Below are 26,864 nucleotides of genomic sequence, written 5' to 3'. Positions count from 1 at the left end.
CAAGAGACACGATATATGACTCAATCATAGTGGGACTAGTGGGTCAAGAGACACGATAAATGGCATTAGTGATGGCATTTTGGCTAACCAAGTTGGTTATCCCAAATTCCAACTTCTTCTGTGAGATAAGAGAATTTTGTCATTCGTAATTTGCGGACTGTAACTTAGAATACTTGAACTTCTTATTAAATCATTAATAAAGCTAATTCGTACACATTGGTATGCATTGGATGAAGGATTTATATACTTTATTGCCAGTAAAAATAAGCCGGACACAGAAAAACAAATGAGAGTCAATTCCGAAGACTTACAATGGCTGATGTCGTATTATATTAAATAGAGCTGCCATCACTCACTGAAGGCGACTTCATATGACACGCACAACACTCCTGCTCACCATGAACTTTTATTCTAGTATGTATACAGCCTCTGATTCATTCGCGGTTCACGTATGACATTAATGAATGAAACTGTAAATGGTCAACAAAGCATAACGAAAGGCCTCGACGACGCCCAAAATTCTTACCCAAGCGTCAATTACATGCAATTTAACTTAGCACTCTTTGATCGTGTCGTAATGCCTTCCTTTGAATCTGTTGAGCTTTAGTGCCTATAAGCTCCGACGAAGATGCGTGCTTCGTGTTCGACCATATATACCAACTTTCCTGACCGATATTTACAACTACTAACAACTCACGCATCACTAACTTTTCCGTCCTTAACTGTGCGTGTGGTTGCCCTCAATTAATCCATCGTGAAACTTTGTATTCGACAGAATTTTTTAGTGTAGTTATAGATGAGCGATGCTTCTATAAAATTAGCAAAAAATGCAATTTTAAAAGATATGCATTTGATGCATTAGCCTGTAACTCGTCATGGAACCGCACGCTGGCCGCCTGCTGTTGCTGCTGCTGGTCGTCCAGCTTGCTGTCTGTTCTCCTGATGCCGTGAGTATCACAAGACCTATTAATACTCGCCTAATCTTTGGACTATATCATCGCAATCTCATAATTACTATTAAACGTCCATGTCTTGTGTACAATTGCCTTTATGGTTGATACTTTTTGCACTCGCGTGTGATTGTGGAAGTCGAGCTCCTAATGAGCTTTACGCGAGTTGTTCAGGGACCAAATTATCAAAGCTCATTTAAGTACACGAAGCGGCCAAATTCTCGTCTGTGATTGGTGGGATAAGCTTGTAAAGCTGTCAGTGATTGAGGGAGTTGCAAACTCGTAACTATTTTTGATATTGCGGCCCTTGATATTTCACTGCCGGAAACTTCATTGCTTGCATGCAGTATGATCGTGAGTGTGCCGCAGCTCCCGGCATGTGGGAGTGTATAATACATCGTTAATGTCGCTGCAGGAAGCCGAAGCTGAGAAGTTCCTAAACCAAGAAGGCAGAAGTCACTCTAATAACTGGGCGGTGTTGGTGGATACCTCGCGCTTCTGGTTCAACTACCGCCATGTTGCCAACGTCCTCTCCATGTACCGCTCCGTCAAGCGGCTCGGCATCCCTGACAGGTCCAATAATTTCTTGTAATTTGCATCTTTACCAACAGATGGAATTATAGCATGGAAATACGGTAGAATAACACTAATGAAATGTTAATATTAATGTCATAATCGAAATCAGTTCTGCAGACTTATTTCTTTTGATTTATGTTCTTCACTCCCACAGATGGATGGATATGACTGAATTAGTTCTGCAGACGTGTTCCTTTTGCTCAACTTGATTCAATACCTTCTTTCTTGCTATAAATATTCTCGTTCACGAAACAATCGAATCTCTTGTCCTTCTTTATTTAGTAGTTTAACCTTTCATTATTATATTTATAAACAGCTGAATATCTGAATTGGAAGGAATCGCAGTCATTGTCGCAGTGCTATCTTGCGCACATTTTTTTAAATAATCGTCGTTAGAGGATTTGCTTAGCTTGTCAGTCTTTGCTTAGCTGGTGTTACAGTCAGATCCTGCTGATGGTTGCGGACGACATGGCGTGCAACCCGCGCAACCCCAGGCCCGCCACGGTGTTCAACAACGCGCACCAACACATCAACGTCTACGGTGAAGACGTTGAAGTTGACTACCGCGGCTACGAGGCGAGTCTTGCTGTAGACCTGGGGCCGTACTGTCAAAACTTGCTAAACTGCGCGTAGCGGCCTAAGTACACGCAGCGGCCTTAGTACATGTTGCGGCCTAAGTACACGTAGCGGCCTAAGTACACATAACGTCCTCGGTACACGTAGCGGCCGATTTCTTGTATGTGATTGGTGGTTTTACATTGAAACGCCGGCACTGATTGGCTGACGCAGTCAAGAACCCGTAACTTTTTATACCTATTACACGGCTCTATCTCGATTTGATCTTGAATTTGGCATGCAAAATCAAACATGATATCGGTTGTTTCAGAACATTTTCATGCACCCTGGTCAAATTCACCCGTTTTGTTTTTACAGTTACATTTCTGTATATTATGTACATTTCCATATGTATTTATCAATATTGCATTCAAATCTGCCATTTAATTCTTCAGTTTTTCATGTGTTGAAACCTACCCGAAATTGTTCATATTAACATCAACCTCGTCGATTGCTATCATTTGCGGAACTTTTCTCTGCAGGTGACAGTGGAAAACTTCGTCCGCCTGCTGACAGGTCGCCTGTCGCCGTCCACACCTCGCAGCAAACGTTTGCTCACAGACGACGGTAGCAACGTCCTCCTCTACATGACCGGTGACGACATAGCGGCATCCGTAGTGGTCATTTCATATGTCTTGATACTGCGGGAAGATATACTGTAAATATACACTTAGCTCCTGTCAGGCTAAATAATTGTAGTAATACCGAGTGTAGGCACATTTATACCTATTCAGTGCGACAAGGGTTAAAGGTATTTTCTAGGTTTTATTGTTGTGATTATTGACCCAAGCTGTTTTTTCAGTTCAGGCTAACATGCCAATACATCTGTGAAGTATCTTCATTGCCATTCTCAGACTTCGAGAGTTCAGCGTCGAAACGTGGATTTCTTTCTCTTAAAATTAAATTTATCGCGGCTTACTTTCATTTTTTTAAGCATTGAATTACTAATTCAAACTAGTTTGGAACCATAGAAGAAATTATGTGGCAGCAATTAAGTTTAGTGTTTATTTCAGGCCATGGAGGAGACGGGTTCCTCAAGTTTCAAGATTCCGAAGAGATCACCAACGTCGAGCTGGCTGATGCTTTCGAGCAGATGTGGCAGAAGAAAAGGTGAATTATTCAACATTTTTCTGTCTGAAATGACTGCGAAATTTTAGCTTATTTTTACACAAAAATAAAGCTTGCCTTATTTTGTTTACTTGTAGAAAACGAAATTATTAGAACTGTAAATGTTGACGAATTGTTACCTCTACTGAGACTCTTGCAATGGACAACATTCGTTGTCTCTTGCACGAGGCTTTCAATGAAAAAATCTGATTCGCATCCGCCGGTTTCTATTTGTAGCATATTTTTTATTACTTATTTACAAATATTTATTAATTACTTTAGTCCATGGTACCGTTTGCCTGACACGTGCAAAAAGCTGTCTTATGAACTCGCTTCAGGCCGCCTGCACGTCCTTCATGGTTATAGAAAAAACAGCCCAAGTTAGGCATTATCCGTGCAGGTACCACGAAGTTCTGTTCATCATAGACACCATTAACCGTGCAGGTACCACGAAGTTCTGTTCATCATACATGCCACTAACCGTGCAGGTACCACGAAGTTATGTTCATCATAGACGCCACTAACCGTGCAGGTACCACGAAGTTCTGTTCATCATATATGCCACTAACCGTGCAGGTACCACAAAGTTCTGTTCATCATAGACGCCACTAACCGTGCAGGTACCACGAAGTTCTGTTCATCATATATGCCACTAACCGTGCAGGTACCACGAAGTTCTGTTCATCATAGACACGTGTCAAGCGGCCAGCATGTACGAGCATTTCTATTCCCCTAACATCCTCGCCATCGCATCCAGCCTCGTAGGGGAAGACTCGTTGTCGGTACGCACTCACTCGCTATAGATTACAAAACAAGGATGTTTATACACAAATAAAAACTCTTTGGTTTTATTGAAGAAGAGCCTTTCGTCGCTGCCATTCTCTTTAACGGGATTTCTTGATACAATGACATATGATTGTCGATTGAAGATATTATCTGTTTTGAAAATCCTTATAGTATTTAACCGATTTCACTGGCCATTATCATATTTATAATTATTTTCATATTTCATCTTGATGATCATTATTGTATATTGATTTCATTGAAAATTTCATATCATATTAATTGAGTTCTCTGTTCAATAATTTAATTGTACTAACCATTATCAAATTATTTGCATGTCTGATAATTGTGTGGTGACAGCATCACGTGGACCCCGCCATCGGCGTGTACATCATCGACCGCTTCACCTTCTACGCCCTCGAGTTCCTGGAGCGCGTCACGCCCGAGAGCGCCCACACGCTCGAGCAGTTCGTGAGTAACACGCATAGTGCGTCACGCCCAGTTTGTCAAAACCACGCATAATGCGCATCACGTACAGTTCGTGAGTAACACGTATAGTTTGTGTCACGCATAGTTCGTGAGTAACACTCGTAGTTTGTGTCACGCATAGTTCGTGAGTAACACTCATAGTTTGTGTCACGCACAGTTCGTAAGTATTACGCATACTCGCATAAGTTCTCTTAGGAAGTTCTTGAATCTCTTCAAATGCACTAAAACGTTACGTCAAATAACAAATAGCATCGTCATGCGCATCAAAATACTGATTTGTCCCCCAGTTGTCGGTGTGCCCAAAGCACAACTGCATCTCGTCAGTGGGAGTGCGTCGCGACCTCTACCGACGAGACCCCAAGCGAGTGCTGGTCACGGAGTTCTTCGGCTCCGTCAGGAACGTCCTGCTAACCTACCACGTCCTTCAGCTGCCCCGCCTCCTGCCCAACGACACACTACCGCAGTCTGTGTTTACACAAAAAAATACCTTGTGGATTTCTAGCCTATAGTTTTAGATTGAAAAATAATCAAGCTTAAAATATTGTGATTAAAATTTATTAGATTTCAATTTTAAATAAAAAATTTGCTTTTGGAGTTTTAGCATCTAATTTTAAATTGACGTTGCATGCCTTAGGAAACATGGTCATTGGCATCCTCATAATAAAGGAAATATTTTTGTTGGGTATCAGAATTTATTTAGTAGTCGTATTCTAGTCGATGTTGATTTCTATAATCTACATATATTAAATTATTCTAAGAGTACTAGGAAAACTTGAGCTCAGCTTGAATCTTTATTGAATACATTACTTTCCTCCGCAAACTTCGGCATATGCCAACATGATTCCACTACTGACTTGAAAATCATTAGTCGGAAAGCTATTTCTGTTCTGTTTTTGTTGAAAGTATATTTTTTTCCCAGAACTTGTTCGTCGTCTTCAGCTGGCGATGTTACAGGCGAAAGCCTCTCCTTCGCCCACCAGCTCCCCATACCAAAAGCCTCCTGAGCTCCGATAACCACCGACGGCACGACGTCGTCTGCTCTACTGCAGAAGTAATGAGCATGTGTGTTTTGCATAGCACCTTGTTACTATGCAGTTTTTATTAAGGTGAAGAAAGTTACGCTGTTTTAGATTCCTAATAATCAGCGGAACTTTCTGCAAATGGAATGGACAGTCCGGTTCCACATTCTGATCTCTCGTGTGCTAATAGTTGTAGGATAGCTTGCTGGCGCTTCAGCTATAAAGGTTTTCGTAGCGGAGGTCAAAAATTTGCATTGCCTCTTGTGTGCTAACTACTCTTGACTTTTTATAAGGCGATTATTATAGTTGATTTTTATTTTCGTGATTATGGTGGACAGAAGTCGAAGCGTCATCACAAAACCTTTTTTTTCAAACTTTTAAATCGAACTGTTTTAACGTAACGCGATTCGCGAGTCAGATTGATCTTTTTTATGCTTCTCTACTTTTTGTGATAAAATTTCGAATAAGTTCAGTTCATTTCAGTGCACATTTTGTGCGAATTTCCTCATTTTTACCGCTCAAGTTGAAAATTTGTTTCCAGCGCAGATTTTGAATAGTTGCCTGGATTGAGTATGTAATTATGCTGGTTATTTCAAAGGTTTGTGAAGCATTCCAATTGTCACGGCAATACCTCATGATCATTCTAAGCGATGTCTAGTCTTTGTTGCCTTTGTCCCAATATTGTTAATGGCAAGGAGTTTGATATGTCCTGTTCCAAAACGCGCCTAGAATTATGGTTACGGTGGTGTGCACAAAATGCGACATCCCTTACAACTGAACATGAATGAACAATTGAATTGAAAAATTATTTTCAAGCCTCCACTCATCTTCTTATTCCTTGTCTAAACAATGAAATCACGCAGAAGTTATGGCCCCTTAGACGCTGTGAATTAAAGGTCGCAATTAATGCCATTCCTGTTTGATTACGACACCCAGGAGGTCAAGGAAGTAATTCCAGGCCAAGTAATTGGCTGTAGGTTGTCTGGAAAGTTTTAATCATATACATATACTCGCATGTCAATGTATCAAGAATTGTATATAAGTAGCATCCTAAGCGAGACGAGCACGAGCATCTACTTTTTATCTCGTTTTGAGCAGCGCAAGTCAGGATGAGGAAAGGCAGGGTGAAGAAAACATCGGTCACAGGAAAATTAAGTGTATTTAATATCACTTGAAATGTTTCAGGTGCCGGAGCGATTATTTGTATGTTTGCTTTCCAGTAAAGTTTGCTTTCGCTCGTATCGTAGCAGGCTCTTCTGCTCACGATACTAGCAACGTTTTTCTTGAGTTGCTTCACACGTTTCCGCGAGATAAAAGGTTATTACTGTTTTGCACTGCGGTTTCTTGTTTCCTGAACGTTAGTTGTTGTGAGGACAGAACAACAAGTGTACGAAAATCTTTCGTTTATAAAAATCAGTTAAAGTAATCAGCTAGTTTCAGGAATTTAGGCGTTCGGTTTTAGACTTTCGGCACTTCTGGCCGAACCCCAAATGGATGCTATAAATTATCAGACGGGAGTTATGTTCCGTTACTACGATAAGAAATGTGCCACCACGGAGACTTGAAAACATCCCTAACGTCGAGGTGAACAGGAGGCGGGCTTAAGAGATCATTCATCAATATCGTCCATTACTTAGCGACTAGCAACTAAGTTGTCATGGGGAAGCACGATCGCATAATACTAAATTAAAAGGCAAGCACCTCGAGCTGAAATTAAAAAATATTTCTTGTTAAAGCATTTATCTTCTTGTATTACACGCCTGGATATGCCAAACTTAAACGGTTGGGAGCATGAACGTTACCAGTTATCCAATGTTTGGGCGTCATAAATTATGAAATTGCCACATTGACATTGCCGACTTTGACACATAGATAAACTATTACCAATACTCTGAGCTCACTTCAGAAGTCGGAAAGAGCCATTTACGCCTCTAAATAAATGCTCAAAATCTGGAGGAACTTCCACTCATCGTCCAGCACACAAAGAATCCTATCTTCTACATAAAACCTTCTAATTTGTAAGTAAAATCTTAGAGGAACGTGGGATATTTCTCGGCATGAAACGAGGTTAAGCCAATGCATTAGATCAGAGCTGCTTTTCCCAGCATTTTTCGTATCGTGTCTGAACTCGAGGAAGCAGCAAACAGTTCGGTGGACGAGAAAGAGAACAAGATTGCAAGCGTATCACTTTTAATTCAGTTCACGTACTCGACCGAGCTACTGGACACTAACGCGTCAAACTTCGGCGACCACAATCACCAAGTAAGTTTAACGGTATTAAATAAACATGAAGAATATCTCCACATGAGCCACAGAAGAATCCCAGGATAAGCCCAACTCAACAGCGAATAAAAACAGTTCTAAAAGTTGGTTTATTGAAGAGCAGTAAGAGACCCCTATACATACTCAGATCCACAATAAAAGAATGATATGCAAAGCAATTACCATTCGTTAACAACTCAATAATTTAATTTCGACGGGAAACTCCATTTAACAGGAATGCTGACGTTTGAACCTTGACAACTTCTGCACCTGCGCGAACGCTGGCTCGCCGTCAATTAAAAACTGCCAAGTTGCACCAAACCGATACTTTTCATACAAAACTGAAATCATTTTAGGTAGCGGAAAGTTCAAGGAAATTCAAGGAAGAATTTGGAGATACTTCAGGTAGCCGATATTGCGATCCTAAGGTCACGGCGATCGTTAAATTTCGGAATAAATTCTACAGCTGGAGTAATTCGGTCAAAATACCAAGAAGAGAGGACAAGTGAACCACTTAACACCCACTCAATGAAATGCCGATACAATGTTTAGAGAAGGGATTTCAATTAACATAGCGCAGCTGCTCCTACAACAAATGAGATCATCTTAGTTTACATGTACAGCTCGTAGCTCAACAAGTTTCCTGAACATTACCAACATAGACATACATTTTTCGCAAACATATTCAAGCAGAATGCAGCTATAAACGACGGCAGTGTTTAAACGCCAAATCAGCGACGTATTCGCCAAGCCTTTACAGGATTAGTGCTATCTCGTGAAATACCTTCAAACCATAGTTGCAAAACCTACTAGACTTTGTCATAATAAATAACAGTGTTAGGAAGGGTCATTCACATGGACGTTTGAATCACAAGAAAGCTGAGCTATCTTTAGAACAATGCTGTCCATTCTAAAAATCAGAAGTAAAAAAATTAATTGGCGAGGCGAAGGTGTCGCTATTGAGCGCCGAATATGCTGCCGACGCAATAAGCATGACATTCGTCTGAACAAGTAATATGGCCAAGAACTTAATTAGAACTGGCAAAATAAGACTATGGGAACTGATATGACGTTACTTGCAAAGGACGATTCACATATGAAAAATCCCTACCGATGATGGTTGACCATGGAAGCAATAAAATTTAAAAAAAAAAACAGGAGACAAGATGTCTGTGAGCAAAATTTTGAGTGAATCCTATCAATAATACAGTACAAAAGAAGTCGTGACGAAATTTTTTTTGCGGTAAATGAAAAATCAACTCTCGAAAATAATTGGTGTCATGTCGCTCAGTGCCACAACAGTACCCCTTTGAAAAGCTTCCAGAATAGAATTCTTGCCCGACACAACAAACACAAAAATCTGGCCAAATTCAACACAGTTTTTCCTATTTTCTTGTCTTTCTCTTCACCAGAACAACGATTCTTCATCTTCGATATCCATCATTGCTCTTATCCAAGACTCTGATCTTATTCAATGTTAACCACATAACACGAGCAAATCAAGAACTCGCGACATCAAACCCGACCGTTCCAGAGAAATCATAAAACACACGCACGCATTTTGATTTGAAATAACTTGATAGATACACAACTGAATAGCTAAATAGAACTGAAGTAGAAATGAACACCTACCCTGAAAAAAGAACGATTCAATTCCAGTCAATTTTCAATGAAAATTAGTAAATTTGCAGTCAATTAATACCAGAGAAGGTTGAGACCTAAGTAACTTAACAGCACCGAGGGTTGGCAATCTGGCAATCACGAAGCAGTGGCGCAAACTATGGGTTTGACATGGTAGAAAACTTTCACAAAGATGAGGAATTTATAAAAAAATGCGTTTGTTTGTGGATCAGTACATTGGAAAGTGGACGGTTGATGGCGTGATCCCTAAGCCCGCTCTACCCATCACAATACCGTACTAATCATAACCATTATTCCTAGTGTAAGCGTCGAATGAGTGCGTCTCTCCACAGAGTTAACTCGCTTACAAAGTAAACATAGAAAATATGCGAGAGCAATAGACTCCAATCGATGTGATGCATTCTATTAAACCTGATTCGTATCAATAATGTACAGTTCATGAGAATATTCCATCCAATTCTTATGACGATGATCATGAAGAGGAGGAGCTAACAGATCCTCGTCTTTGAGCGCCTTAAGTACAACTGTATACAATCAGCAAATATTTCCAAACGACAACAGGGTTCAAATGGAGAAAAGCATCCTATACATATTTTACACTATTTATAATAGCATTGGACAAATTCTCAAAAATTAGCAGCAGTTCAAACTGTACAAGTGTACATTCACCATGAAACGAAGTCCAAGGTCAACCGAAGAAGCCAGACCCACACTAGTTTTTGAACGTCCGACGACCGTAAGAAATCTAGGAATAACGGTAATGGAAATGCTATTCATGGGAGGCATCGGAACGGGCGGCGCCTCGCTGACTCCTACAACGAACATCACGCGCGAGCACAAATGGAAGCCTTCGTAACTTCGACACAAGCGAGGCTAAGAAGAAACTTGGCCACATAAATAATGCACCGACGTTGGGACTGAGCTCCGCGGTTCAAGGTTTCGGCGCCTAAATCGATTACTAGCAAAACTCGATATCTTAGTAAAACAAATTGATCACTTACGACTCACCGCGAGATGTTTGAATGATTCAGCAGCTGGAATAACAAGTGCACCTCGTTATGTACTGCTGAGAGATAACGCCACTTGCAGTATAAGCAGGTAGAGTTTGCTAGACTGTAAGCCCAAATAAAATATTGCACTTTAGAACGTTAATTCAGAACGATACGAACGTTTGCCTACGAGTAGGCACTTATCTCCAATTTCTTCCAAACTCTAAGTCGAAAATGCCTCTATAATTTAGGAACTCGAATTTATTGAGCAAAGTCGATTGCCAGTAGAGAAAGCTACTCATGACTTGACATATTCATAAAAGACGGCTGGAAGCGGTCGCCGTAATGACACTGGGGACAACAAATTAACGATATTAACTGGTATAACCCGAGCCATGTAAAGCCTATCTACGCGTTTTAAATTTCAGCCCATCCCATTAAAGGCATTTGGCAGTGAATTTCAATTTCATTATTTACCATGCCTCTGTAAACGGATGAACGAAATTGATGAAAACAATGGAACAGAGTACCTAAGATGTTCAGACAAACCGACCAAGTTCAGTGACGAGAATTAATTGAAGAATGCAAACAAGCAGATTAAACCAAAACTGCTGAAGTCGAAGATGGATATTCGCTCGATGATGAATAATTTGCTTACATATCAGAGTAAAATGAAATAATTATGCAACGGATGCGTAATTCTAGTACCACCAGCCAGCACCACGACTTCATTGAAGGATGAATGCGCTCTCCAACAACAAAAGATTCCTAAAGGACATTTTACAGAGCATATAACCGCTCAAGTTAGCAATTCAGTAACGGAAAGTACAAGGTTTTGGTACACGAGGTTGCCACCATTTGAGGTTTACCATTTAATCGAGTCGCAAGTAGGAACAGGGCACATCACTTCGGCGAACGTAACAGCGTGAGCAAACATGGAATGGAAGCTATCCTGAAAAGTAGTAAATCGTTTCCTCTTCTACAAAAGTGTGACCATCGTATTATTAACGGCAAAACACATGAAACTTTAGTAAATTTTGATAAATATAGCCAATGACACCAATAACTTATAGAAACCTCAAGTGCTTTGTTCAATAGCAAGATGACCTTACGGGACATCTTAACAGAATATAGATAAAATAGGAGCCCAGTTCACCCTGCAAAAATTCAAAATTACGATCAATCCTCAAAATCAGCAGGGCAAGAATGCTCATTTCGACACAGCATGAGCTTCACAGAACTGAAACTCAATGACTTCAAGTTATCACAAGAGCGAAGGGCTCCTCAAAAAGATATTGTAATTCATATTTATTTCTGCTACGAAGGGCTCAACACGCTCCCATTTTATTATCACCAACTCAGCTATTTTTCGACTTTCAGAATATCTTTTCTAACCACTTGAAATGAATGTTTTAGTAAGAACGGCGTAAAAACCGACGAAGAAATAACGTAGGAAAAGTGAACACAAAAAAAAATATGACCTGAACAACCTTGTCACGTAACAGGTTGAACTGGCAAAGTTATTATGGAAGCAGCAAGGCTCATCTGAATTCATATTACGGTTCTTTCACAGTTGAATTTCGAAAGCACAACACAGCACTGAAATGCCACTTGCTAGACACCTTTGATTGGGAAATTTCACCAACTTGAAACTCAGAGAAGTAATGTGAATGTTTTCACTAGCAGCGCCTCGGCAGTTTTGGTTAGCTGAAGATCAGCAAACAAATGCGAGTTGGAAGTGTAGAGGTTAGACGCTGCTTGAGGGAGTCACTTGATGTAGGTAATGAGGGAGTCACTTGATGTAAGTAATGAGTGAGTCCCTTGATGTAGGTAATGAGGGAGTCACGTGATGTAGGTAATGAGGGAGTCACTTGATGTAGGTAATGAGGGAGTCACTTGATGTAAGTAATGAGTTACTTGATGAGCAATAGCTTGAACCAAACACCCAATGATGGTTTGAACGAGTAGCCAACAAATTACGCATCGATGAAATGGAGGAAAATTCATAAATAAAATCTTTAATAGTACAGAATATAATTTACTATACTATGAAAAAAGTATCTTACATGTTATTCTTAATAACAAATTTAAAAAAAAATACTAAAACAGAATGGAAGAAAAAAAAACCTCTGAAATCGTAAAAATAGCTAATGGCTACACAATGACTTGTGGCTCAGTTGAGGTCTCTGTCTTCCAGGTATCTGTACTCAAATGTGAAGTTTTCCTTCTTACGTTGGCCCCAGTTGTCGTAGTCGAAGAAAATGTATGTGCCCTGAAAAAAAATTATATAATCGAGATATTGTTTGTGTAAATAGAAGACGTTTGCATCAAAACATATTTCTGAATTAAATTAAAATTCTATGAAAGATACTCGAGTCAATTCATGATTTATAAGAAAATACTTGTAAATGTTTCACACAAGTGTGCAGAATGCACTACAACAATAACCTATTTTTACGACAGCACAAGCAGAACAGTGACGTATTGCAAAAAAGTTTGCAGTGTGAATAGAAATTATTCCGTTTAAGCCCTGGGACTAGAGATCAACATAATCTTTGAAACATTTCATTTCCCATTCGTCTGATCTCCTAATACAGTGGGAACCCGCTTATTCTTACTAAATCCATACAGTAACCATGTTCGGGCGGTAAAAAGTTATGAAGAAAATCGAAGCGAAAACGCTAAAAGACACCAATTAGCAACGCACACAATCTCAAGATAAAGCAAATACACTCTGTGACGACAATGAAAAATACTTTAGCTGTAAAGTTAACTAGTAAATGAGACAATTCTAGAAAAGTGCTGGGGCTTACAGAAGAAACCACAGACGTATTGTGAGAGCGAGGTAAAGGTAAAAAGGTTCCTATTACAGAGTAGAGTTTGTTTGCACAAACAAATTTTTAGAATGCGAGGGTTTCACTGTATAACAGGAAATTTGTTTGAAATCTACTCCAACACACAAAGTGCAACAAATTTTTGTTTATATTATCCACGAAGTGAGCAGTCACGGCAATGTCCAATTTATTTTCCTAATATACTTTAGCATTGCAGCTGAAAGTTACAGATAGGCACAACACTTGCGTTTACAGAGACAGTTCAACAGATTTTGGCGTTTCGTATGAACAAAATATCCACCAGAAGATAATAGAATTTAATTACTCTTTACATAGTTAAATGGGTCATTAATGTGGCAAATAACCCATAAAAAAACTCTAGCCACAAAGAGCAGTCACTTACCTGCTCATACTCATCCGTTATTGCCTTGGGTTCTTCGTGTCGCTGGAACCACATCATGTACTTTGTATGAAATCTCCAAGATTGTTTCTTGAGAGCTTTGGCAGCAAGGTACTGTGCTTTGGTGCCTTCCAAGTAATAGAAGATAAAAAATAGCGTCTCAGTTGACAGTCTCTGGAAGAAGTCCACCGTGTCTGATAGAGGAGGCGGAACCTGCAGTAAGGAGGGAGTGTAAACAAATTTAAGCAAGAAGCATAACTGATGAGTTAATTTTACACTACCGCTAAAAATTCACTAAAACTTGGACCAATGGCCCCAGATAAGAGGCCCACCAGGCCCTCACAGAGTGTTGTCACATCATGACAGTTGGCGTTCATAACTAGGAACACGATTTCACGAAGACTTCATGCTCATTCATATTTGCTCAAAAATTTGCAAGAGATTAGATTTCAGCGATATCTGACCTGAGGAAAATGCGGAGGCGTTGTAACGGGCTGTCTTGGGAAGTGTATCCTGAGACGTTCACTATCAGCAGGGTGTGGCATGTGCATGGATGCTGCTTGTAACCTCTTGTACTGAAGTTCCTGGTCCGCAGTGAGGGGCGTCAGGCCAAGAGGAGCAACTCCTAATAATGGTGGAACGTGCGCCTCTCCTGTGGCAGCGGCCGCACCCGCAGCAGACGTAGTGGTAGTAGAAGCAGTCACAGAAGTTGAGAACATGGCAACTGAGATGGTGGAAGGAGTGGCGCTGGTGTTGACAGCAGCAGCAGCTGCCGCGGCCGCTGCTGCTGCTGCTGCCGCTACAGATGCGCTGTTCGGAGCAGACGCTGATAAGGAGGCACTTGTGTTGCTCACACTGCTGGAGGAGGCGGCTGCTTGGGCAAGAGAATTCCGTTACAGAATCATTACAAACCTTTTCCAGAGTACCTCTATCTTATAATTCCGTAACAAAAATTAGTTGAAAATTACACTAGCGATTTCGTAGATTATGTTAACAAGCAAAAACTAAGAAGTCTCTAAATTTTAATTTTGAATTTCACTTCCAATATTCACGATGCTTGGAATATTTTGATGCAGATTCTCACAAAAATAACATCTTTTTCGACTGGTTGCAAAGTCTTCAGGCTCCCCTGAAAAATGAAATACTATGCAACTGCATGCATGAGTCCAATTGAGCATCTAACCTGGACTGGACTGGTGCGAAACCTCGTTGACTTTTTTCTGGGCAATATTTTTCAAAGACGTTGCTCCATTTTCAGAGGAAGAATTCTGAAAGAACATGAGGGCATTGAAAGCATCAATATAAATTAAGAATGAGAACACAACAAATAATATGCATTTAAAAAGTATTTTTAAAGACCACGCTTTAGAGCACACCGGTGTCACCGATGTTACACATGAACAATGAATTTGCTTGTGAAGTATAAGATTTATACAAAAGTCTTTTTCATAAAAAAAAAAAAAATTAATTGACTACCGCTGATTGAGCACTTATTTGGCGATTCTGTCAATTGATTTATGAATTGTCACCAACTTTACGCAAGTGTGCAAAATTTTAGATCGATTGGACATTTAGAAGCGTACTAAATATCGATAATAAGATTTGTAACAGACAGACAAACAAACAACATGAAGTGATGTTAAATAGATGTGTGGTAAAAAATTGAATTGTTTTTCATGATAGCAACAAGCCACGTGGTATCATCAATACATATTATTGCTGGTCAGATGATGAAAGTTAACTTACTATAACTTTATTATGCGGGTGTTGGGACTGAGGCTGCTGTATGTGGTGGTGCATTATAGGTCCGTTTGATGTTGCATTGTGTTGCGGCTGTTGTTGTTGCTGTTGTTGCTGCTGCTGCTGTTGTTGTTGTTGCTGCTGCTGTTGCTGTTGTTGCTGCTGCTGTTGTTGTTGCTGCTGTTGTTGCTGTTGTTGTTGCTGCTGTTGTTGTTGTTGTTGTTGCTGCTGCTGCTGCTGCTGCTGTTGTTGCTGCTGCTGCTGTTGTTGTTGTTGCTGCTGCTGCTGCTGTTGTTGCTGACTTTGTTGTTGTTGAGCACCAACATGATTGCTCAACGCCACGCCTGAGGAGCAGAGTTAACTAAATAAGTGATGCCCTGAAAAATTATGCTGGCCAAAAGACTTGCATTAACTTCAATGCATTCCACAACTTTATAACACCTTTAGAAAGAAGACGCCCAAAAAAGAACAACAGTGAAAGATGAAAACTACGGAAATGGTCCTTTAAAGATCTACTCTCTTCTCCCTCCAACGGTTCAGATAGTATATTTAGGGTCAGAATCACAAATTTACACAAGATAACGTGGAATAACATTGTAATGCTGCTCAAGAGCTCCAAACCTGCTCTTAAACATCGATATCAGCAATATTACTGACCGTCTTTGTTCTTGGCAGTGGAATTTTTTGAATTATGAAGTAGTTGTTGCTGCTGGGAGGCAGCGAGGTATGACATCCCTGAACTTGTGCTGCTATTATTCGGTGTTGACAAACTTGTAGATCCTGCAAGGTTAACTCAAGTTCAAATAACGATTGAAGTCATTACGTCTATAGTAAACACTAACTGAATAGGCCATTTAAAACATGCAAACTTATGACTTAGATCAAAACTGGTTGCAGATATCAGACAAAAACAAACAAAAAATTACTGGCTTTTGACACGAAGAACGGAAGTTACATTAAATTCATTGGATAACAAAATTCATACATTAAATTCATTGGATAACAAAATTCAAACATTCTAATTATTCCAGAACTTAAGTAAAGCAGGACGCCTACGCTAAAACGTTATTTCAAATCAAGAACGTGACTAATATCTCGTAGCAAATGGCATATAATTATAGGGGACAAACCTTGCACGGGTTTGGTGGGCGTATGCTGAACGCCCTTGCCGCTACTCGAGCTGCTGTTGTTGGTAGGGTTAGGCCGCACTGCCGCCGGTTTCACAGGCTGTCCATAAGAACAACAGTGAACAAGTGCAGTCATAATAGTGCAGCTCTTCAAATCACGAGTAGCTCAAAAGGACCTCTTTATGAAGCATTAAAGAAGAAACTACATGCTTAGTTCTTTGTGACAGCCTGTTTAAAGGATTCCGAGAATTTAATCATAATAACGAAATTTGCAAGATAAACAGCCATTAAGATTGTTTTACAGCAATAGTTTTAATATCTGGGTCAGCCAATCCACGATATCAATCCATGATAGAAAACGACATGAAACACTTATAAAAGATTGCCTATATTACGGGAACAATTAATTCAACACTCACTGTTCTGGAATCATCCTTGTGGTTCCTCTTGTTGGACCTCTCGTTGTGATGTAAGCTACTGGTACTATTAACGAAATTACTATTAGTGTTACTACTATTGCTGCTGCCACTGTTGGTGTTGTTGGCTTGGCTGCCACTTCCACCAACACAGTTGGCTTCACTGCTGCCACTGCTGCTGCTGCTACTTCCACTACTGCCACCGCTGTAGGAATGATTAGTGGTAATTGAAGAGGAATTATTGGTAGACTGCGCGTGAGAAGTGGAGCTCGGACACGCTGGAGCAGGTGGAGGAGGTACTGCGTTGTTGAGGGCGTTGCTGCTGTTCCCATTGCTGGTGCTGTTTGATGAGGGCATCACCACCGTCGTCGAGACTGCCGGGATTACTGTGACGTTGTTGTTCGAAGTTATGGACGAAGAAGCTGGAGACGGCGCGGGAGAAGACGAAGAACCACAAACGGACGGAGATGGCGTCGAAGTTTCCGTGCTGTCCGCGCCTCCAAGTCCTCCCAAAGCGTTCTGAAACAATCAAGGTACACTACTACAACCACATCAAAGCAAAATGATTATAAATTTTATCAAAAAAATTAAATTACACTACTAGTGCAAGAAATTACTCTTATAATGAACCAATTATCATTATTATTACATTGCACATCTTTGGGCATCCATTTTCCCATAGGTCTTGAGCAAATGCTATCAATATTTTTTAGGTAGGTTTTAATAACTATAAACTCCTATTCCACGTTAAATGTATACGGCAATTTAAAACTACATGCCTAAATTCTGTCAAGCATGCATTATGATTTTAAAAACTGTAACAAGCAACTGTAGATCAAAAACATGCTGGTAAGTTGCATTAAGGCTCGGATTGAGAACCATGGGTCTTCGAACAGGCTCGGCTCTTCCCTATGCGTTTCTTCACAAACTAGGCTGGACTTTACTCCACTCGTAAATGAGATGGCGATATGAATTTTTCCATGCTTACCCAGCTATTTATTTATAAGCGGTGGATGGTAACAAAAAATATTTAAACTTTATATTAAAAGTTATGATAAAATGAAATTTAAAGAAACCTTGAATATTAATGTTAATGGAGAATTAATTTTATAGAGAATTTGATGGAGATGTTTTTATTCTCCATTGAATGGCTTACTCGGCAATTCTTGCTCAGCCTACTTGTTATAGATATTTTCTACCAAAAACTAGTTATGAACAAGCATGCTGATACGTGGAGGGAAAAGCCCATATATTAACCAATCCGATGGAGGCATTGTGGAAGGTATGAGGGGAAAGAGACATCGTAAGTTACTGAGCCGTCAGTCCACGACGGGCGGCACGGTGAAGGCAAACTCAATGAGGGGCGAAGAATAATACGTGGCCAGTGATCGCTTTAGTCCAATTAGTTATAGCCAACCGCTGGCCATTCTTCGGCCACCTGAACGCCGCAAGTTGCCGCAAAAACGGGCAGCTAGGATATCATATTACAAAGACTACAAGATCTATGGTAGCGACTAGCTGAGATCAGGGCATATAGAAGATTTCACACGATAGTCGCGAATACCTCGCTCTCAAACTTTGCCGCACTCTGACTACGAGCCTTAAAGTGGAAGGGTAGATGGTATTAGCTGCATTGGTGTGATGAGATAAGCGTGGGAGGTTTGGTACGTTGTAGCATGTTACACTTCACAGAACTACATGCCACAGGCGATGTAGCAAGGATAGCAGATTACACTACACAGAACTACATGCCGCAGGCGATGTAGGAAGGATAGCAGCTTACACTACAGAGAACTATATGCCACAGGCAATGTGGCAAGGATAGCAGATTACACTACAGAGAACTACATGCCACAGGCGATGTGGCAAGGATAGCAGGTTACACTATATAGAACTAAAATTTCAAAATTATTGTTATTAATTATGCTGATATTCAAATTATTCAATTATTATCCCTATCCTCAAAAAAAAGCCCAGTAAACCTGGTAACCAGGGTTCGTCATATCACCCCATCTCTCTCCTCTGCCCAGCAGTCAAGATCCTAGAACGACACCTACTGCAGCAGATCTTGGCTTCCCTGACTACCGTCCAATCACAACACAGCTTCAAGCCAGGACACTCTACTGTCACCGCTCTCCTCCCACTCGCGCACCAGATTGCAATGGGCTTCAACTCATGGCGGTCCCCAGCCCGCACAGTGACAGACACAGTTGACCTATTGAAGACTTTCAACAGCGTCGAACGATTGAAGCCTTCTCAGCACAATTGCAGCCTCAGATCTACACCACAATCGGGGCCGCTGGCTGTGCTGCTACCTCAGCGGCAGGCTGTTATCCTGCCTCTATCTCAGAACACAGTCTCCCCACATAACAATTCCCTCAGGAGTTCCCAAGGCTCAGTTATCTCCACCGCCCTTCATCTCAGACATTTCTATACCAGTCTCCAATATTGCCTCACATGCGGATGACCTCAAGATCTTTGTGGCTTCTCCTAGGCTTGATGCTGCAGAGGCTGACCTTGCTGGGCTTCTACGAAGCCTCTCCAACTGGTCTGCCTTCAAGAAAGTGACTATGGCACCATGCAAGTCATCAGTCATGCTCTTCAGCCCAGACAGTCATCAATCCCGCACACACCCTTCCATCACAATCAGCAACAGTATCATCCATCTAAATAAAACCCCCAAAATCCTAGGTGTCACCTGGGACACCCATTACATGTTTTCACCTCCCGTCAGAGCCATAGCCTCTAAATCGATGGGCTCTCTACAAATCTTAGAAGCCCTGGCTGGCACTAACTGGGTTTCTCTAAAGAGGACATCATTGCCACCTATCGGACAATCACCTGTCCAATCCTTAACTATGCTGGCACCTTGTCGCCTCAAGCACTGCGATAGTGAGTCTCTCCAAACTATCCAAAACACAGCTATCCTTGCCACAATTGGCCACCAGCTGCCTCAAGATGGCCACAACTGCCTATCTCCACCATGAGAATGGCGTCCTCCCCGTACCCGATCACCTGGACCTGGCTTGCGCTCAGTTCCTCGCCAGCACCCTGCAGCCTACCCACACCTCATTCCATGCTGTCTCTGCTCCCCCTAGGGCAAGACTCATGAAAGCCTTTCTTACATCAAGATTCAGCCACTTTATTTTGCCCTACCTAGCAAACGGCATCATACCTGCCAGAGTATGAAGAAGTGAAGCGCTCCCTATGCAGAGATCGCTTCCCGCATGGCGGTGGTCGCCAAAAACAATGCCGTTCTAGCAACCCAACCCCAACCAATTGTGCCGGAATAGGACTCCCTCCCTCGCCCCTACCGATCAGTGCTATCTCAGCTCTGTTCGGGCTACTGCAGTTTCCTGGCGTCCTACACCTTCAGGGTTGAACACTCCCCCAGTGCCTCTCTCTTTAACTGCCCTTCCTTCCCCACGGCTCTCAGTGTCTCCACACTGTGGGACAGTCCCGTGGAGGCAGTAGCGTTCCTGGCTACCCTCCTGTCCTTCACCTATCTCCCCTCTCTTCCAGTGTCCTTCCTTTGGGCACCACTGGAGCCTCCCCCCGTGCAAGCGTGATGTTGGGGCAACAAACAACTACACAGAACTACAAGCCCCCAGCAATGTAGCAAGGATAGCAGGTTACACTACACAGAACTTTAAACAATACCGATATTTCTGCTGTGGGGTAATCGAGGTCCTCCATATCGATGTCGTCAAAAAGGCTTTCATTCTCAACAAAGTCAGGCTCTTGGTTGCTGTCCACATAGTAATCCACATCTTCTTTGATGGACCGAACCTGAAAAAATAATATAATAGCTTGAGTCAATTGAAAAAAGTAAACTAATCAAATGAAATCAAGTAAAACAGATTCTAGTGTCTTACAGCAAACAAAATATATATATATATTACACAACTGCACAAACAGCATCATATACGAGATTACATGTGTTATTATAATTATACTTAAATATGCCTATTGCAGGGCAGTGCAATGTTGATGGGCCAGGGCAGTTAAACATATTTAACAACTGTCGGACTGCTCTGGTAAAAATGTAACTACACTGGGCAGGATTATAACGTTGCAAAATTTTGCAGTCTGACGAGGGTTCATATCATAAAAATTTTGAGTCAAAAGCACTTGAGGCACCCATAAGGATTGCACAATCCAAGAGGCTATGATACATCAATGTGCCTTATTGATCCCAAATTGAAAGTAATCAATCTTCACTCAAAGTTGAGCATGCCCAGATGATTCTTTCACAAATTAATTGAGCTTCATTCAGGCTGAGCAAACCCATTTATTACCAAATTTGAAGTCATAATCAAGCGTCTTTACAGTTGAGGGATGGCATAAGTGAAATTCAAAATCAAAACTGATACACTGACCACCCATCCTCCTACTGGCAACCTCAATAGCAGAGGTATATGAATGATACAGAAAGAGAAAATAATAAGGATTATGAGGAAAAGTAATCCCTTTGCATGGTTAAATCTAATCAAAACTGGAATAAACAGTCCTGTGTTGTCATGCATGCAGAAGCAGCATTATTCTTTCAAAATAAAATAGTAAATCTATAATAAATATAGCCTAGAATGAGACTCACAACGCTAGGGTCGATTGTCTCGTTGTTCAACATTCTCATGAGTATCTCCAACTTCTTGATGGTAAATCGATGCTTCTCCAGCCATGCTTTCAATTCCTCATTTCTTTCAGACTTGTCTTTGTCAGCTTTCTTCTTCTTCCCACCAACTAAGAGAGCTTCAATCTCACACTCAAACTGGTCGATCTGTTAAGATAAAATCAAAATTAGTTACATGCAAATGATTCAACAAGTTAAGCAGTTATTTCATGACCCAGAAAATTTTTATTCAATAATCACACACATCTTGACTAATTTCAAATTAAAATATCAAATATACCAATTTCAAATGTCACAAACAATATGGAGGCTGCTTAACATTTTTAATAGTAATTGAGATGCACCTGAATGTTGAGACTATCAATGGCTTCATTGAGCCATCGATTAAGTTCCTCTCTTTCTCTCTGCGCAGGATCCTTGTTTTGTGCTGCACCCAAACCTTCTTTGCTGTATGCCTTCGTTTTGGTTTCTCTTTCAACAACCTTAAATCTCTCCATTTGCTGTGAAAATTATATCAAAGGAAAGTTTCATCCAGTTCAATAATGCATCACACAAAATTTGCTTGGCAGAGCATCCATTTAAATTATCATAACAAAAAGCACTAGTATGAACAGATTTTAGGCAAAATAAACAAATTTACCAACATAGATCATTTTGACCTAATTACATTTAGAAGCCAGAAACTGCATGATCAACTCTAAGTCTCTAAATATTTCTTTTTAGTTAAAAGTTTGAAAGAACTCTCAAGATGCTTTCACAGAAAATTTAGGTTGAGAAATAATGAATTAGGATTAAAAAAAATTCCAAGAGTTCAACATACAGTTTCAATAAGTTTTCTGTTCTCCAGGAGCTGTGTCTTGTCCTTGATTTCTCCAGAAGTGAGCCATGACTTGATCTGATCTCGGAGTCTCTGCAGCTTCTTAATCTCCTTCTTGAGGTCAGCCTCATACTTTTCCTTCTGATTTGTGTTGTTTGCATTGTGAACCTGTCATCAAATGGTGAACAATTATTTCTTAGCTATCATTTCCATCGCAGCTATGGCAAATAAACTATTCTTCCTTCATTGGCACATCATTCAGAACTCAATGAAAAAGCTTTCTTAAACACTAATCCAATTAGACAAATTATTTAAAAACAACTGATAAAAACTGTGGCTTCCATGGAAAATTTGTTCTTTTTCATTTTCAAAATAATAATTAGAATTACTTTGAAACTTTATAGTTTAGAGATGTTTTGTGCTGCATTAGAGATATTTACATAATTTGACAATGGTACAAAATCTAATACTAATAATTCAATGCCAATTACCTTCTTCCAAATATCTTCAAATTGCTCAACACCTTCTGCAACCTTCTTTAAGCATCGATCAATTTCACCTGGAACGAGAAAAAACTTCACATACTTTTTCATTACCAACTGAAAATTTAGGCAAATACGCCATAAGTCACATCAAGCTGAAAACTAACCATGAACAAAGTATAATATTCAGTGATTAGGGCAATAATAAGATAAATGATTCTTAACTGGAATAAAGCAAAATGATTTAGTGGAACTTCTGCCCACACAAAATGCAAGTCATCTATCAAATACATAGATAAATGAAAGTTAAGTAGAGACATGCTGTAAAATATGACCTATGAGGCTTGCTGGGCTCATTTTCATTTTCTAATGTGCACAAAATAGTACGATGTTAGTCACAAACATTGTTTATCAACTGCTTTCACTTCAGTTTGTCAAGTTCTAGGAGTGGTACTATACCGTCAACCGGGGCTACTCGGGACGGTTTTGAGCGTTTTTTGTTGATAATTTCTTATGATTAAACATTTCATAAACAAGTTTAGGCTCATTTTATAGCTCTTTGCGAGGGCTATCGAATGGCATCTTCAAAAAAATTCCATATGCTATTCGTAAGGTGCCAGAAGCAAAAAAAGAGTGTCCCGAGTAGCCCCGTCGAACGGGGCTACTCCTGTCTCTTATACACATCTAGATGTGTATAAGAGACAGATATTACCCCATCAGGGCTGCCATTAGGTAGTCACATTTCCCTCATTATGGGGCGGTGCCCCCCATTTGCAAACTATGACACTTTCCTCAAGTTTGTCATTTGCATATGTAACTAGAAGAGTTCTACTACAATGCACCAAAACCTGGATTTATTTGGAGTTATTTTACCAAAAAATATAACTGATTTTACCACCCGCTCTAAGATACCCCAAGAGCTGGGGTAACAAAGACCATCACTTATTTTGAAATTACATAAAGACTATGAGAGGCAGGAGCCAGCAATTTATGGTGAGTGAAGCTTGAGTATAGACCTGTATTTTGCATGTTTAAATTCAAATTTAAATTAGCTAGTAAAAAAATGGCATCATTTATAAAAAATTGTCTAAGTTACCCCATTTTACGGTACATAAATATATATAATAGTGTTACATGGCAAAATTTTCTGGTTCATATGAGAATTCATTACAATTTTCAAGCAGTCAAACTAAAACATTTCCTTAGATCACCTTGGAAAATCAAAAGGTAGGTTTACCAAGTATTGCAAGTAATAATGAATAATGATACATAAGAAACACATTTCATGAGAGGAAGTCCCTCCATACCCCATAGATACCATCAACCGGGGCTACTCGGGACGGGCGTGGCAACTCGGGACAGTCCTCCAACACGGCGTAAAACTGTTTTAGTAGCAAAACTAATTGGAATATTGCAAAACTAAATAATAAATATAGTGGCGTAAATGTCAACATTTTTCCTATCTATGTAGTATAAAGGAAGTTTGAAAATACTACGTTCACTAGCTTTGAAAAATTCCTGAAAAAATGGTGAAAAACTTTATTTTGAAAAGTTACTTCTGTTAAGGTCTGTAGTAAAAAAAAAATGGTCATTTCCACCGGGATTTCCCGGGGCTATTCGGGACACCCCCAAAAACACATTTACAGTAGAACCTCAGTTAGCAAAGGCTCCAGTTAAGAAAAAAATTGATTAAAAACAAAGAATATTGATTACATTTACCTCACTGAGCAAAAAAAGTTTACTTATCAAAAAATTAGTGCATCATCAGTCATCACAAAATTGTGCATAGAATGTCATATTTAGAATTGTGCACCAGGCATCATAGAATGAAAGTAATTGACCTAAACTATGATTTATTTCTCCAAAACATATTATGTTACTAAAACATTCCTTTCTGTTTCAGGTACGTTTTTCACTATCTTTTTTTATAGTAAATTCACTTAACCCAATTAAAATGGTGTGAAATTACAAGCCATCCTGTAAGCTTACAGATACAGAAAAAAATGATAAAGGCTGCTGATATGAAGCTTGCAGTGGACAAGGTAGTTGAAATGCTCAATGGCCTGTTCATAGATATGGTAATATCACATCAATAATATGGTAATTAATGTATATGGTAATATCATATCAGTAAAGGAAAAACAAGTAAAAATCGCAGAAAATGTCACTTATTCTACCTCTACATCATCTACAATGAAAAAGGAGGACTTCAGAGTACTGTTAGTAATGGATGAGTACACTCTGCATACTCTGCAATCTGCATGCTTCAAATGTTTTAAAATGAAGTTTTATTCCAAGTGTCCCGAGTAGCCCCGTTCATAGTGGCAGAGCAGATAATTTTTGAGACTTGGTCTCAAGTTCATTTTTGAGTCCTATAAGTAGACCAGTTAAGTATCATGGAAAATTGGAAAACAGCATTAGCTTACTTAGGAAATTGGTTAAAATCTTGAGTAAATGAGGAAATTAAAAATGAACTGATTCTAAAAAATTTCTGGTCTGTCACTATGGCCCCGTTCGAAGGGGCTACTCGGGACACTTTTTATTTGCTTCTGGCACCTTACGAATAGCATGTTTAATTTTTTTGACAATGCCATTCGATAGCCCTCGCAATGAGCTATAAAATGAGCATAAACTTGTTTATGAAATGTTTCATCATAAGAAGTTATTAATAGTTATTACCAAAAAAAATGCTCAAAACTGTCCCGAGTAGCCGCAGGCCCCCGGTTGACACTTGATGGTAATTTCAAAGTTTAGACAAATCAGGTAGTAAATGAATAGGTATTGGGTATTGCAAATAAACAAGCTTGGTCAATTAACATGTTGTGAAATTCAAATCAAATTAGCCTAGCCCTAGGTAGGTAGTGCCTGAAACATCAGATTAAAATTGAATTTAAATGATATGGACAAACAAATGACTTGAAATTTTTAAAAATGAGCTCATTAAAATTATAGAAAAAACATCTACACTAATTCATATGTTATAAAAGAACGACCTACCTACCTACCTAGAAAAATTTAGTTAAAATAAAGATAGGAACTGTGAAGTTAAAAATAGGTTCATTTGAAAATTCATCATAAATACAGAATCTGTAAATGAGACTATTAATCAAATAGATTCACAGTAATTTAAGACAAAAGGTACATACATTGCACAAAGAATAGCCCGATGCGTTGCTTTATTACTAGTTGCTTTTGTTTACAATGAACACATAACACTGTTCGAACTCAATTCTTGTTTTTCGTTTTACTCACTTTCATTTTACACTCACCTTGTAATCTTCTAGACGCGGCCATGGCTATGAAATGGATCTCCAGGTACTTTTTGACATATTTATAATTAAATTACTGCTATACATGCACAACCGGTCGATTGTTTAAGTAAATATTTTCAACTGACTGCGAATACTTAGAGTGTGTCCACCATTGCTGCGTTTCTGATCTTCTTTTCTTGAAGCAAAATCCAAGTCTTTTAAAAATTTACTTTGATGTAAAATAAAGCAATATTTGCATATTTTTCTATTTTTGCAGCACATCTCCTTAATAGGTGGTTTATACTCTTATGGCCAGCCATCAAACCCTAATAGCGTGCATTTAAATTATTGGTATAACGTGATATCAGAATGTTCTCATTTCCTCATTACTAATTGAATAACATTGTTTATCTATTCAATTTTAATTAATTTTTTTATTATATTTTAGATTCCATCGTTAATTGTTCATTTTAAACATTTTTGTGACAAAGATATCAATGGGTTCATGTTGATGTCGTTCATTTTTTCAGTCACAGTCACTGACAGAAATCGGCCAGTTGCAGGTTATCGTCGATGAAGAGCGCAACAACGCGCTTTGTGCGCTCGTTAAAATCTTCTTTCAATATCCTAACATGTCTTTCATCTTCTTTTAATATCCTTATATCTTGAGCATTTAGTATATGTTTCCTATTAATTGTCATTTTAAAAAATTTTATATGTCTATAGAACAATT

General features: G+C 39.5%; 2 protein-coding genes across 2 annotated transcripts; one reads left to right on the top strand and one right to left on the bottom strand.

Moving 5' to 3' along the window:
- The first annotated feature begins 748 nt into the window (after nucleotides 1-748).
- Nucleotides 749-6,870, top strand: LOC108681257 (GPI-anchor transamidase-like). The gene is made up of 9 exons (XM_018170274.2): nucleotides 749-947; nucleotides 1,366-1,523; nucleotides 1,967-2,102; nucleotides 2,624-2,735; nucleotides 3,155-3,251; nucleotides 3,913-4,030; nucleotides 4,392-4,502; nucleotides 4,808-4,983; nucleotides 5,440-6,870. Exons 1-9 carry the CDS (start codon nucleotides 876-878, stop codon nucleotides 5,522-5,524), a joined length of 1,065 nt encoding a protein of 354 aa, XP_018025763.1. The 5' UTR covers nucleotides 749-875; the 3' UTR covers nucleotides 5,525-6,870.
- On the bottom strand, nucleotides 6,680-26,307 carry LOC108681255 (CCR4-NOT transcription complex subunit 3). Its single transcript, XM_047883163.1, has 15 exons — nucleotides 26,150-26,307; nucleotides 22,890-22,957; nucleotides 22,402-22,566; nucleotides 21,926-22,081; nucleotides 21,546-21,728; nucleotides 20,609-20,737; nucleotides 16,952-17,467; nucleotides 16,536-16,632; nucleotides 16,063-16,185; nucleotides 15,501-15,736; nucleotides 15,412-15,468; nucleotides 14,849-14,933; nucleotides 14,130-14,536; nucleotides 13,669-13,878; nucleotides 6,680-12,703 (listed from the first exon to the last, which is right to left on the bottom strand). The coding sequence occupies exons 1-15, from the start codon at nucleotides 26,172-26,174 to the stop codon at nucleotides 12,605-12,607; spliced, it is 2,556 nt and encodes an 851-aa protein (XP_047739119.1). The 5' UTR covers nucleotides 26,175-26,307; the 3' UTR covers nucleotides 6,680-12,604.
- Between the last annotated feature and the right edge of the window lie 557 nt (nucleotides 26,308-26,864).

The sequence above is a fragment of the Hyalella azteca genome, unplaced genomic scaffold (genome assembly GCF_000764305.2).
Source record: "Hyalella azteca isolate HAZT.00-mixed unplaced genomic scaffold, Hazt_2.0.2 contig12168, whole genome shotgun sequence".
NCBI lineage: Eukaryota > Metazoa > Arthropoda > Malacostraca > Amphipoda > Hyalellidae > Hyalella > Hyalella azteca.
This window is presented reverse-complemented; position numbering and strand designations above follow the sequence as displayed.

Excerpts from the sequence above, each read along its gene's own strand:
- LOC108681257 (XM_018170274.2), top strand. The coding sequence starts at position 876 with ATGGAACCGCACGCTGGCCGCCTGCTGTTGCTGCTGCTGGTCGTCCAG. Across the intron at positions 948-1,365 it reads CTGTCTGTTCTCCTGATGCC|GAAGCCGAAGCTGAGAAGTT; the intron begins GTGAGTATCACA and ends ATGTCGCTGCAG. Across the intron at positions 2,103-2,623 it reads TTGACTACCGCGGCTACGAG|GTGACAGTGGAAAACTTCGT; the intron begins GCGAGTCTTGCT and ends TTTTCTCTGCAG.
- LOC108681255 (XM_047883163.1), bottom strand. The coding sequence starts at position 26,174 with ATGGCCGCGTCTAGAAGATTACAAG. Across the intron at positions 22,958-26,149 it reads CGCGTCTAGAAGATTACAAG|GTGAAATTGATCGATGCTTA; the intron begins GTGAGTGTAAAA and ends TTCTCGTTCCAG. Across the intron at positions 12,704-13,668 it reads TAACGGATGAGTATGAGCAG|GGCACATACATTTTCTTCGA; the intron begins GTAAGTGACTGC and ends ATTTTTTTTCAG.